General features: G+C 45.0%; 1 protein-coding gene across 1 annotated transcript in view; it reads left to right on the top strand.

The window, feature by feature from the left end:
* The window catches only part of ADGRL3 (adhesion G protein-coupled receptor L3), an 815007-nt gene extending 804393 nt beyond the window's left edge, over positions 1 to 10614 (top strand). The window contains exon 24 of the mRNA XM_084625891.1: positions 9680 to 10614. Within this exon, the coding sequence (XP_084482017.1) occupies positions 9680 to 9747 (68 nt within the window). The 3' untranslated portion in view covers positions 9748 to 10614. The remainder of the gene's footprint in view (positions 1 to 9679) is intronic.
* The last annotated feature ends 1913 nt before the right edge of the window (positions 10615 to 12527 follow it).

Genomic DNA, 12527 nt, shown 5'->3' on the forward strand with positions numbered 1-12527 from the left:
CCGTCTCCCTCTCTTCCCTTGCCTCAAGCCCATTCTCCTCCTTCCTCCTGTGAAATCATTGCAATGGTCCCCCTGTCTTTTATCACTTCTCCCATACCTCCCATTCCTAGAGGGGCAGAGTTCACACCCTAGGGTTTCAGGTCAGGCACCCAGTGAGCCCAAAGTAGCCCTGTTCTGGTCTATATACTAAATTCCAGTCATTTACCAACTGTCTTGTCTTGCAAGGGCACTGAATCATTACAATACTGCTTACAACCTCCTCTTCCCTCTATGCCCTGTGCCTCTCCCTCCCCTCCCCCCAACACCCTGTGCCTCTCCCGCCCCTCCCCCAACACCCTGTGTCTCTCCCGTCTCCACCCTACTCCTCTCCCCCCAACACCCTGTGTCTCTCCCGCCTCCACCCAACTCCCCTCCCCCAACACCCTGTGCCTCTCCCATAGGGTTGCCAGGTGTCTGGTTTTTTTTACCAGAACGCCCGGTTAAAAATGGACCCTGGTGGTTCCGGTCAGCACTGCTGACCGAGCCTTTAAAAGTCCAGTCAGTGGCACAGAGGGGCTAAGGAAGGCTACCTGCCTGCCTTGGCTCTGCACGGCTCCCGGAAGCAGTGGCATGTCCCCCTCCAGCTTCTGCATGTAGGGGCAGCCAAGGGGCTCCGTGTGCTGCCCCCACCCCAAGCGCCCAGCTCTGCAGTGGCCAATGGGAGCTGCGGGGACAGCGCCTGTGGACAGGGCAGCTCACCATGCTGCCTGGCCTCTCCTCTGCGTAGGATCCGGAGGGGCGACGCACTGCTGCTTCCAGGAGCTGCCTGAGGTAAACGCAGCCTGGAGCCTGCATCCCTGACCTCCTCCTGCGCCGCAACCCACTGCCCAGCTCTGATCCCCCTTCGAGTACATGACCTTGGTCATGAAGACAGAGGCAAAAAAAGCATTGAGTACATTAGTTTTTTCCACACCCTCTGTCACTAGGTTGCCTCCCTCATTCAGTAAGGGGCCCACACTTTCCTTGACTTTCTTCTTGTTGCCAACATACCTGAAGAAACCCTTCTTGTTACTCTTAACATCTCTTGCTAGCTGCAACTCCAGGTGTGATTTGGCCTTCCTGATTTCACTCCTGCATACCTGAGCAATATTTTTATACTCCTCCCTGGTCATTTGTCCAATCTTCCACTTCTTGTAAGCTCCTTTTCTGTGTTTAAGATCAGCAAGGATTTCACTGTTAAGCCAAGCTGGTCGCCTGCCATATTTACTATTCTTTCTACACATTGGGATGGTTTGTCCTTGTAACCTCAATAAGGATTCTTTAAAATACAGCCAGCTCTCCTGGATTCCTTTCCCCCTCGTGCTATTCTCCCAGGGGATCCTGCCCATCAGTTCCCGGAGGGAATCAAAGTCTGCTTTTCTGAAGTCCAGGGTCCGTATTCTGCTGCTCTCCTTTCTTCCCTGTATCAGGATCCTGAACTCGACCATCTCATGCTCACTGCCTCCCAGGTTCCCATCCACTTTTGCTGATAGAGAATAGCATCTTCCCCTACAGGCAATCCCACTGAACTCAATGGGCCTACTCAAGGGGAGCTGGGGAGGGGAGGGAGAGGCACAGGGTGTCGGGGGGAGGGGAGTTGGGTGGAGGCGGGAGTGACACAGGGTGTCAGGGGAGGGGAGGGAGAGGCACAGGGTGTTGCGGGAGGGAGAAGAACAGACATAGAGGGAAGAGGAGGCTGTAAGCAGAGGTCCAAATACTCACAGGTATTTAAGCACCATCAGTGGGAGTTAGGTGCCTAAACACCTTTGAGGATCAGGGCCTGATGTAGAATGATAGATATAGAATCATATCAGGGCCTGATATTGAATCATAGCAGAGCTTTTGACACGGTCTCTCACAGTATCCTTGCCAGCAAGTTAAAGAACTATGGGCTGGATGAATGGACTATAAGGTGGATAGAAAGCTGGCCGGTTTTGTTCAATATCTTCATAAATGATCTGGAGGATGGTGTGGATTGCACCCTCAGCAAGTTTGCAGATGACACTAAACTGGGAGGAGTGGTAGATACACTGGAGGGTAGGGATGGGATACAGAGGGACTAGACAAATTAGAGGATTGGGCCAAAAGAAATCTGATGAGGTTCAACTTAGGACGGAAGAATCCCATTCACCACGACAGACTAGGGATCGAATGGGTAGCAGTTCTGCAGAAAAGGACTTAGGGGTTACAGTGGACGAGAAACTGGATATGAGTCAACAGTGTGCCTTTGTTGCCAAGAAGGCTAAAGGCATTTTGGGCTGTATAAGTAGGGGCATTTGCAGATGGAGGGACGTAATCGTTCCCCTCTATTTGACATTTGTGAGGCCTCATCTGGAGTACTGTGTCCAGTTTTGGGCCCCACACTACAAAAAGGATGTGCAAAAATTGGAAAGCACCCAGCGGAGGGCAACAAAAATGATTAGGGGACTGGAACACATGATTTATGAGGAGAGGCTGAGGGAACTGGGATTGTTTAGTCTGCAGAAGAGAAGAATGAGAGGGGATTTGATAGCTGCTTTCAACTACCTGAAAGGGGGTTCCAAAGAGGATGGATCTAGACTGTTCTCAGTGGTAGCAGATGACGGAATGAGGAGTAATGGTCTCAAATTGCAGTGGGGGAGGTTTAGGTTGGATATTAGGATTTCACTAGGAGGGTGGTGAAGCACTGGAATGCGTTACCTAGGGAGGTGGTGGAATCTCCTTCCTTAGAAGTTTTTAAAGTCAGGCTTGAGAAAGCCCTGGCTGGGATGATTTAGTTGGGGATTGGTCCTGCTTTGAGCAGGGGGTTGGACTAGATGACCTCCTGAGGTCCCTTCCAACCCTGATATTCTATGAAGCTAATGTCTTACAGAATACAGACCTGTAGGTTTCTTGCGTTACTGCTGAATATAATGCAGAGCAGTAAATATAATAAAGGCAAGCTAGCCCACTGGGCTACAAGCTCTTTTGGCCACAGTGTCATAGTGGGGGCTCATGTTCAGCTGATTATCCGCCATGATCCCCCTCCCAAATCTTTTTCAGAGTCACTGCTTCTCAGGATCAATCCTCCATCCTGTAAGTACGGCCTGCATTCTTTGTTCCTAGAGGTATACATTTTTCTATTAACCATGGTAAAACACATACTGTTTGCTTGTGCCCATCTTACCAAGTGATCCAGATTCAGTGACCTGTCCTCTTCATTCTTTGCCACCCTCCAATTTATGTGTCATCTGCAAACTTCATCAGGGATAATTTTATTTTTTCCTCCAGGTCATTAATAAAAAGGTTAACTAATGTGTGGCCAGGAACTGATCCTTGAAGAAGATCACTGAAAACACACCTGCTCATTGACGTTTCCCCATTTACAATGCCACGTAACCAGCTTTTAATCCTTTTTAATGTGTGCCATGTTAACTTTACAGCTTTCTAGTTTTCTAAACAAAATGTCATGCAGTACCAAGTCAAATGCCTTACAGAAGTCTATTACATCAACATTAGTACCTTTATCAACCAAACTTGTAATCTAATCACAGAAAATACATCCAATTAGTTTAATTCTTTATTCCCGTATATTACATCTCATATAAGCCACTCCATTATCTTGTCCAGAATTGATGTCAAACAGGCCTATAATTACGTGGGTCAGCCTGTGTACCCTTTTTAAATATTGGCACAACATAAGCTTTCTTCCAGGCTTGTGAAATTTTCCCAGTGCTTCAAGACATATTGAAAAATCATCATTCATGGTCCAGCAAGCTCCTCAGCTAACTCTTTTAAAACTCTTGGATGCACGTTGTCCACACTTGCTGATATAAAAATGTCTGCTTAGTGGCTGCTTAGCAAGACTAGAGGGGTGAGGTAATATCTTTTATTGGACCAACTTCTGCTGGTGAAAGAAACAAGCTTTTGAGATACACAGAGCTCTTCTTCTGGCCTGGAAAGGTATTCAGAGTGTCACAGCTAAACACAAGGTGGAACAGATTGTTTAGCATAAGTAGTTAGCACATAGTCTAAGAGACCAGTCAAGGTGAAGTAGCTCGTTAACACCTCTGCAGTCATAGGCCAAAAGAGGGCAGGGGTTAGTAGTTTACAGATTGTTGTAAAAAGCCATAAATCCAGTGTCTTTATTAAGATCATGTTTTTCAGTGTCTAGCAAGGATATGAATTTAAGCTTGCCTTTTGAAGGTATTTGTGCAAGTTTCCTTTGAGGACAAGGACTGAGGGTCAGTTATGCAGTGATTATGTTGTGAAAAGTGTTTGCCCACAGGTGACAGGGTATTTTTGTCTTTTATTATTTTTCTGTGTGAATTCATTCAAGAATGTAGTGATTGTCTGGTTTCACCCACATAGTTTTTATTGGGGGATTTAGTGCACTGGATAGGTACACCAAATGTTGTGCTAGGCGTGTGTAGGACTCATGGATCTTGAAAGGTGTGTTGTGAGGGTGTATTGATCATTGTAGCAATAGAGATATGTCTTCAGATTTTGCATCTGTTGTTCTAGCAGGGTTTGATGCTGCTTTGAGTTGGTGTGTCCTGGTTTGTGGGGAGCTTGCTTCTGATGATGGACTTGGTGAGATCGGGGGTTGTTTGAAAGGCAGAAGTGGGGAGGTTGGGAAAGATTTCTTTCAGTTTGGTGTCCCCATTGATATGGGTTTGACGTTCCTTTCTGGTGTTGTATGGACCGATGATCTGCTAGATCACTCCAATCCTTGACTCTAGGAGCCAGCCTTAACCTGCTGTGAGAACCCCCTCTCCTGGACTGTTCACACACAGCCTCTGGCATGTAAGCTGCTCCCAGCTACTTGCAACTGAATGACACTAGCCAATATCTCCAGTCCCAGACACAACCCTAGGAACCTCCATCTTGCAGTGTCCAATTATGCCTGCTGGACACTGCAAGCTTATATGAGTTCGTCAATTTAACAAAGAAATTTATATGTACCAGGCTTGTTATCTCAAGGAGAGTGTCTGACATGCTTCAAACCAAACACACTGCTTCAGGTAGAATAAACAAACAGCTTTATTAACTATAAAGATAGATTTTAAGTGATTATAAGTCAAAGCATAAGAAGCTGGAGTGGTTACCAAAAGAAAAGAAAAGAAAAGCACGCAGTCTAAACTCTCAAACCTGTGAGACTAGGCAGCAACTAGATTAAGCAGTTTTTCTCACTCCACTGGATATTGCAGTCCTTAATATACAGGTTTGTTCCTTAAACATGGGCCAGCCTCCTGTGTTGGAGTCTTGTCTTCTTCTTAGTGTCTTGGTTGCTTGCAGCATAGGTGGGGGCAGGAAAAGGGCTCAGTATGTGTCCACTCTGTCTGTTTTATACTCTCAGTCTATGTGCTAGGGGAGCACAAGTCCAGGCATGTCTGGGGGGCATTTCTGAGTCTCTCCAGGCAAAGCTGAGCAATTCCCCTGGTGGGGCCTCATGCAGGTGAGTCATTGCATTGTAGCTCCCTTGCTGGACAATGACTGTTGATGGGTTTCAGAGTAGCAGCCATGTTAGTCTGTATTCGCAAAAAGAAAAGGAGTACTAGTGGCACCTTAGAGACTAACCAATTTATTTGAGCATAAGCTTTTGTGAGCTACAGCTCACTTTTTCATTTTGTTGATGGGTTGTTTGACATCCTGCCCCGACACTGGTTACTTTCCTTACTGTTGCCTCTGGGGAGCTAATATCTGGCTGATTCCCCCAATTTACAGCATGTTTTAGTGACAACCATACGACACAATTCTCATAACCTCATATGCATTAATGATGCACATCTGTGGATAGAGAAATGACTTTCAGCAGATCATACCCTTTCCCCGATATCTTAGAAGGCTTGCTTTATACCTAAGATCATGATTATATGAAAATGAGGAATATGGGGGTTATAGCACAATCCCCCAAGGTATAGAATGTCACAATGGGTTGTAGTTATTTAATGATTCCCTGTATGGGATGGTAGGTGACAACCAGATGTGTGCGGTTGAAGGGTTGTTTTTTTCCTGTATTGAAGCAGGTTCTATCTGGGCATTTGGGTGGCCTGTTTCATGATGCAATCTATCTTTCTGGTGGAGCGTCCTAGTTTTGTAAAGGTGGTATTAAGGTGTACATCCTGGACTTTCTCCTCAGAGCATACTTTGTGGTAGCTGAGTGTCTGGCTGTAGATAACAGATTTCCTAGTATGTCTGTGGTGGTTACCGGATCTGTGAAGGTAAATGTGGTGATCTGTGGGTTTCTTGTACATAGTTGTCTGGAGGGGTCCATTTCTGAAGCTGATTGTGGTGTCCAGGAAGTTGATGCAGGTGTGGGAGTGTTTTAGAGAGAGTTTGAATGGATGAGTGGTGACTGTTGCAGTTGTGGTGGAAATCTGTGAGGGAATTTAGCACATCTGTCCAGAGCATGAACATATTATCGATGTAGCTCAGGTATATCACTAGTTTCATGGTGCATTTGTCCAGAAATGCTTCCTTGAGATGGCCGATTAATAGAATGGCATACTGGGGAGCCAGCCTGGTACCTATGGCTGTTCCGATGGTTTGAAAAAAGTGTTCATTGTTGAATATAGAATTGTTATGGGTGAGGATCAAATGGATGACTTTGGTGATGTGTTTTTGGTGGGTATCTGAGTGTTGTCCATTGTCTTGTAGATATTTGAGGCAGGCAGCAATGCTGCCTTTGTGAGGGATTTTGATGTATAGGGAGGTGATATCCAAGGTGGAAAGGGTGGTGTTCTGAGAGAAGTTGTTAATGTTGCAGAGTTTCTGGAGGAAGTTGGTTGAGTCCCAGATGAAATTGGCCCTTTGTGTGGTGAGTGGTTTGAGGATGGTTTCCATGAGTCCTGATATTCCTTCACTTACAGTGCCATTGCCAGATATGATGGGTCTGCCTGGGTTCCCTTGTTTGCATATCTTGGGAAAGATGTAGAAGGTCCCCGAGGTGGGTTCGTGGGGGATGAGGTTGTTGAGTTTCTCTTGGAGTTGGCTGGGGAATGATTTCATGATATCCTTAAATTCCTGGGTGAATTGTGGTGTGTGGTCTTCTTTGAGTTCTTTATATAGGTGCTGTCAAAGAGTTGTCAGTTGGCCTTGCTGGCATAGTCATCACAGTTGAAAACTATTGTGCCCCCCCCCCCCCGCACTCGCTTATCTGTTGCTTTGATCACTATCTGGTGGTTTGATTTCAGGGACTGTATAAGTGTCCTCTTGGTGGCAATGAGATTGTGATGGATGTTACATTTGTTAACAATTTCACAGTCAATTATTTTCCTGAAGCAATCAATGTAATGTTTCAAGAGTGTGGTTTTGTCCACTGTGGGGTATCCAGTCTGATGACACTTTTTCCGTATGACTGTTGGTGGGGATGTGGTAGTTGTGGGTGGTCTCGTCATTGTCCTGAAAAGATTCTTTGAGGCAGAGTCAGCAAAAGAATTTTTCAGTTCTCCACAAGTCAGTATGGTGTTGGGTTCTGTGGTAGGGCAGAAGTCCAGACCCTGGGAGAGTACAGATATTCAGCTCCAGTGAGGGGTAGTCTTGGTAAATTGATGATGTTAGTGTGTTGTGTAGTGACCACCTGGTGGGTCCTGGCACCCTGGTTTCTCCCGAAGGTGGTGTGCCATGGGCTGTGGAGTTGTTGTAGTTGGTTCCACTTTTTGTTTTTTTCTGTTGACTGGCTGTCGTCAAGTTTTTAGAATAGTTGTTTTGGGTTTCTTGTATGCTCTCCTGGTAGGTTTCCTGATATTTTCCCTTCCAGTATGCGTGTATGTGATTTCTTGTTTGAGGTGATCCCTTCTGGACCTTCTAGTAGCTTTTGCTTAATGTCCTCCTGAGATACGAGGGGAATGGGAAGAATGTTATCACATAATATGACCTACATCACTCCTTTCACTTGGCTTCCTCATTTTGGCCAGGTGGGAGACAGCATGAGAATAGTTTTCCTTGTGCTATTTCCTATCCAGTGATGGACGGTAAAACAGGTCCTCTGGCCTGTAGGGATGTGGGGAAATTAAGTTAACTAATGTAAACCTTAAGAATGTCTCCATGACAGTCTAATTCTCCCTGACCTAGTTCTTCCTTTCCTAATCTCCTCTTGAGTGCCATATTATTCATAAAGAAACCTACATATATCATTTTGCCACTAACACACCATGACTCCCTAGTTCCCAAACTGCATCTATAAAAAGAGATGCTTTCCTCTCAAGGTTGCAATTATTATAAAAACAGCTGTAAAATCCAGCACTTAGAGAAAAGTCTGTGAAGCGCCCTTCAGTTAATACCTGATATCAAAACAAATCTGTTTAGTTTGCAATGATTTATACAAATGGTCTATTTATAATAAAACTTGCTTAAACAAACTCCAGATTAGATGGGGATAGTAAACCATGCATGACAGTCTTACTGGGAAGTGTTCCATAGTAAAATAAACAGAGGTGAAAGTAAAGCATGTTCATCCAGTTAAGCATTATAGGGGTTTCCCAATGGAGAAGAAAGCTGGAGCTCAAATGACAGATAGAGGACGTAATTAAAGCACAAAGGAATTATTGTGTCAATTAAAATCAGCATCAGTGTCTATGGAGTGGTACGCCCATTCTGTCCATCCTGGGGTGGCTGAAAACATTGGCACGAAGCATCTGGACATATTCCTGACTCCGTGTGCAGGAGAAATATCGTGTGTGCACAAGGTACACACCTCCCCTTTATAACCTGGATCATGTCTAACTTAATTCTCATTTCTCTGCCTTTGCAGGCATCTCGGGCATTGGTGCACCTCAGTCCCTCCTGTTCTCTGTCTGTAGCATGTCACAGTTTAGTTTCCTACAGGCTGTAATGCTTTGATCTAATTGCAGTTGTTGGACTTGGTGTTGAGGTGGCCTATGATGTGCAACAGGTCAGACTGGATGATCTGGCTTTAATCTCTATGAAGCTGTGATACTAGGCTCTCTGGGCAAACTTCACCTCAGCGCAGAGGCCTATGCACCACTTAAACTCTCTAAAATTGGGCTTAAGTGGAACCTTAGTACTACTTAGACCTTATAACGCTATTGCTTTTCACCTCTTAGGGCTTGTCTTCCGTAACTCAAGTCCTACTGAGTGCAGCTTGTCAGCTGCTAACACAACCACCCTCTCATGTGGAGGCAAGCTATCGCCACTTCAATGCTGCTAGTCCTGTAACGCCATCCCACAATCCCCCTCATATCCAGAGAGGACAGACAAGTTCTCCCAGAATTCACGGGGAAGGAATTCCCAGAGTGGCTCAGTACACAGGGGCACAAAGAACTATGGGATGTGTCCCTGGAAGACTTAGCACCGCACCACGGGTGAGTGCAGTGCCAATGCGGACACAGCAGATAGAGTGCTATTTCACGGTGTGGCCACTCTCACTCGAGAGGAGTAACTTGGAGTGTAGATCCGCTGAGTTAACTCCGCTGTGAAGACTTAGTGCAGCAGTCACCAGACGGACATAGGTCCAAATCCACAAAGGAAGTTGGGTCTCACTTGTAGCCCAGTGACTAGGGCACTTGACCATGCTGTGGAAAATCCTGATTCGATTCTGCTGGGGGAGCGAGACTGCAGGTGGTCCACACACCCTAACAAAGCAGGATTGTGGGAGGAGGTGGGTGGTGGCTCTGCTAGCCCTTAGGGCTGTTGGTTTTATTTGGTCTTGGTTTACTTTCTCTGATCTTGTTTTTAGCAGAAGGTGGAGGAACACGAGAGCAGGAGCCACGCTTTAGAAGAGTCCCAATGGAAGACAGTGTCATCTAGCAACAACAGGAAGTGCCCCAGGACTCCCGGGTTCTATACCTGGCTTCACTGCTTAATTTGTAATGAAAGAGGTGCCGGGCCTCAAGCAATATTTTTACTTTCATAACTGACGCTGCAAGCCCAGAGGTGCCCTGGCTATCAAATGCCAAGCCTAGGGGTGCCGGGATTCAGCCCTGGCAAACCCTTGCAAGCCCTGGCAGAAATTAAGCACTGCCTGGCTTGCTTACACATTTGCTCAGAGTTAGCCTCTCTGTGCCTCAGTTTGCCCATCTCTAAATGAGATAGTAAATTGTAGTGCGCAGGAAGTATTGTGAGGCCCAGTCAATTAATGTCTGCAAAGCACTTGTGGATCCTGGAGTCTCTGCGTAGCTCGGCTGAGAAGTATTTTTAGAAAGGCTTTGTTGTATGAGCTCTCTAGCCCAGCAGAACCATGACGTACAACACATCCCTGGGAAGTTATTTTTTTAGTGGCAGCTAATGGATTACGTTTTCAAGAGTGGCTAGAGATTTTGGGTGGCCTGAGATTTGGGTTCCCAACTTGAGATGCCTTAAATGGGCTTGACTTGTAGAAACACCCACCTCTGAAAGTTAGGGCTCATTAAGGAGTCTCCAGTTGGGCACAATAAAATTGGGGCACACAGCGTCACTGGTTGCTACTGTAAATATTGGTCACTGTGTAAAAAGATCTAATATGGAGGGGAGGGGCAGGGGGAGAAAGAAATATACCTTATCATTCCAAAATGAGCTAAACTGTCACCACAGTACTTTAGTGTGTAATTGTCATTTGTAAATAGAAAACATTTAACATCAACTTCTCTGACAGCTCTGTAAACAGAGCACTTCTGAGTGAAAGCTGATCAGATTTCCTTTTCCTGTGTAAATACAGCTGGGTTTTTTTCTGGTTTTTTGGTTTTTCTTTTTAGAGTGAGCCTCATTCTCTTGAGGGCAATGATTACAGCTGTGTGAAATGTTTTAGCCAAAACTTCTTCTGGTGGAAAAAATGCAGATTCAGTGACACCGAAACAATTGTTCTGTTACTTTTCAAAATGGCCAATGAAGTGAAAAATCTATTAGTAACCCACTTTGAGTACTGCTGCCTCTTTCCATTTAGTGTTGTGAAATGAACCTGGAACCCCATTAATTATCCGGGCCCCTTCATATGGCCACATGGGGTTTCTCAGACTCCAAGTCCACGTAAGCATCATGTGGCTGAGCTTCCCCACAAAGAGCTTATATGAACCTGCAGCAATTACTGTGAACGGTGAAAGAGCCTGCATAGACAAAAGGCCCTTAGGAGACTAAGGGGAGATATGATAGAGGTATATAAAATCATGAGTGGTATGGAGAAAGTGAATAAGGAAAAGTTATTTACTTGTTCCCATAATATAAGAACTAGGGGCCACCAAATGAAATTAATGGGTAGCAGGTTTAAAACAAATAAAAGGAAGTTCTTCTTCACACAGCGCACAGTCAACCTGTGGAACTCCTTGCCTGAGGAGGTTGTGAAGGCTAGGACTATAACAGGGTTTAAAAGAGAACTGGATAAATTCATGGAGGTTAAGTCCATTAATGGCTGTTAGCCAGGATGGGTAAGGAATGGTGTCCCTAGCCTCTGTTTTTCAGAGGGTGGAGATGGATGGCAGGAGAGATCATTACCCTGTTAGGTTCACTCCCTCTGGGGCACCTGGCATTGGCCACTGTTGGCAGACAGGATACTGGGCTGGATGGATCTTTGGTCTGACCCAGTATGGTCATTCTTATGTTTGTATGTTCACCCTCTGAGCTTCTGGCCTATGACATTCACACAGGTAAGGCAGAATTCTCTGTGAAGAAGGAAAGACAAATGTCATCTAAATAAACCTCACAGCTCTCCATTTGTGTTTAGCCAACTCTGGCTAGATGGATAGACAGAGACATGCCCCTGCGTGTGTGTGTGAAAGGGAGAGAGAAAGACTCATCTGAGAGAGAATAGGACTATATATTATACTCACCTCTCTATATATAATAACAGAGAGAGCATATGTAATGATGTGGAATCAAGTTTCGGTCAGCATAAGTTTGGAATGATTGCCATACTACTAAGACGGAAAGTCACCAGCGAGCTCTGCATGCAACTAACGAATGCAAACGAAGGAAATCTTTGCTCCACACCACATCATCATATATTCTACATATGCCACATATTTAACAACAAAAATAATTCAAAATTATTTCGACCCCAATCCTGCAACTATGCACATACTTAACTGAGCAGAGGTTGCATTCAAGCATAAGGGTTTGCAGGACTGGGGCCACAGAGCATTAATTAACTTTTTTCTTTTTAATTATTCTTTCCTAATTAAAGCCAGACTTCCTTATTAACTGTGAGTCCCACTGAACAGACTCTTGCAGAAGAAGAAAATTAAATTATCTAGAATAACTTTTCCTATATATGAAAATAGCTCAGTTTTAAAGCCTGGAATCTCAGCATGAGCACAAAGCATGTTCTGTGGGCCCCACTGGAAAACCAGAAATCTCCTTTTTCCAGAGGTATAAAGTTGCCATTTCTAGCTCTGATGTGCCATGAGGTGTTGCCCATGCTGAGCGTTGGGTTAGTGTAGTTTTTGGAGTTAAGTCCTACCTGTGGAAAAAGAAGGAAACATTTCTCGGACAGGTTGATTAACTGAAACTGGCCATTGTCTGAAGCTGCTCAGACATTTAAAATGCTAGAAGGTGATATCCAAGTGACAAACTGCAGAGCCATATGATGAATTTATTTATCATTTCTCCAAGTGCCTTAC

Source organism: Lepidochelys olivacea, assembly GCF_965140295.1.
Source record: "Lepidochelys olivacea isolate rLepOli2 genome assembly, chromosome: 4".
NCBI classification, from domain to species: Eukaryota; Metazoa; Chordata; order Testudines; family Cheloniidae; genus Lepidochelys; species Lepidochelys olivacea.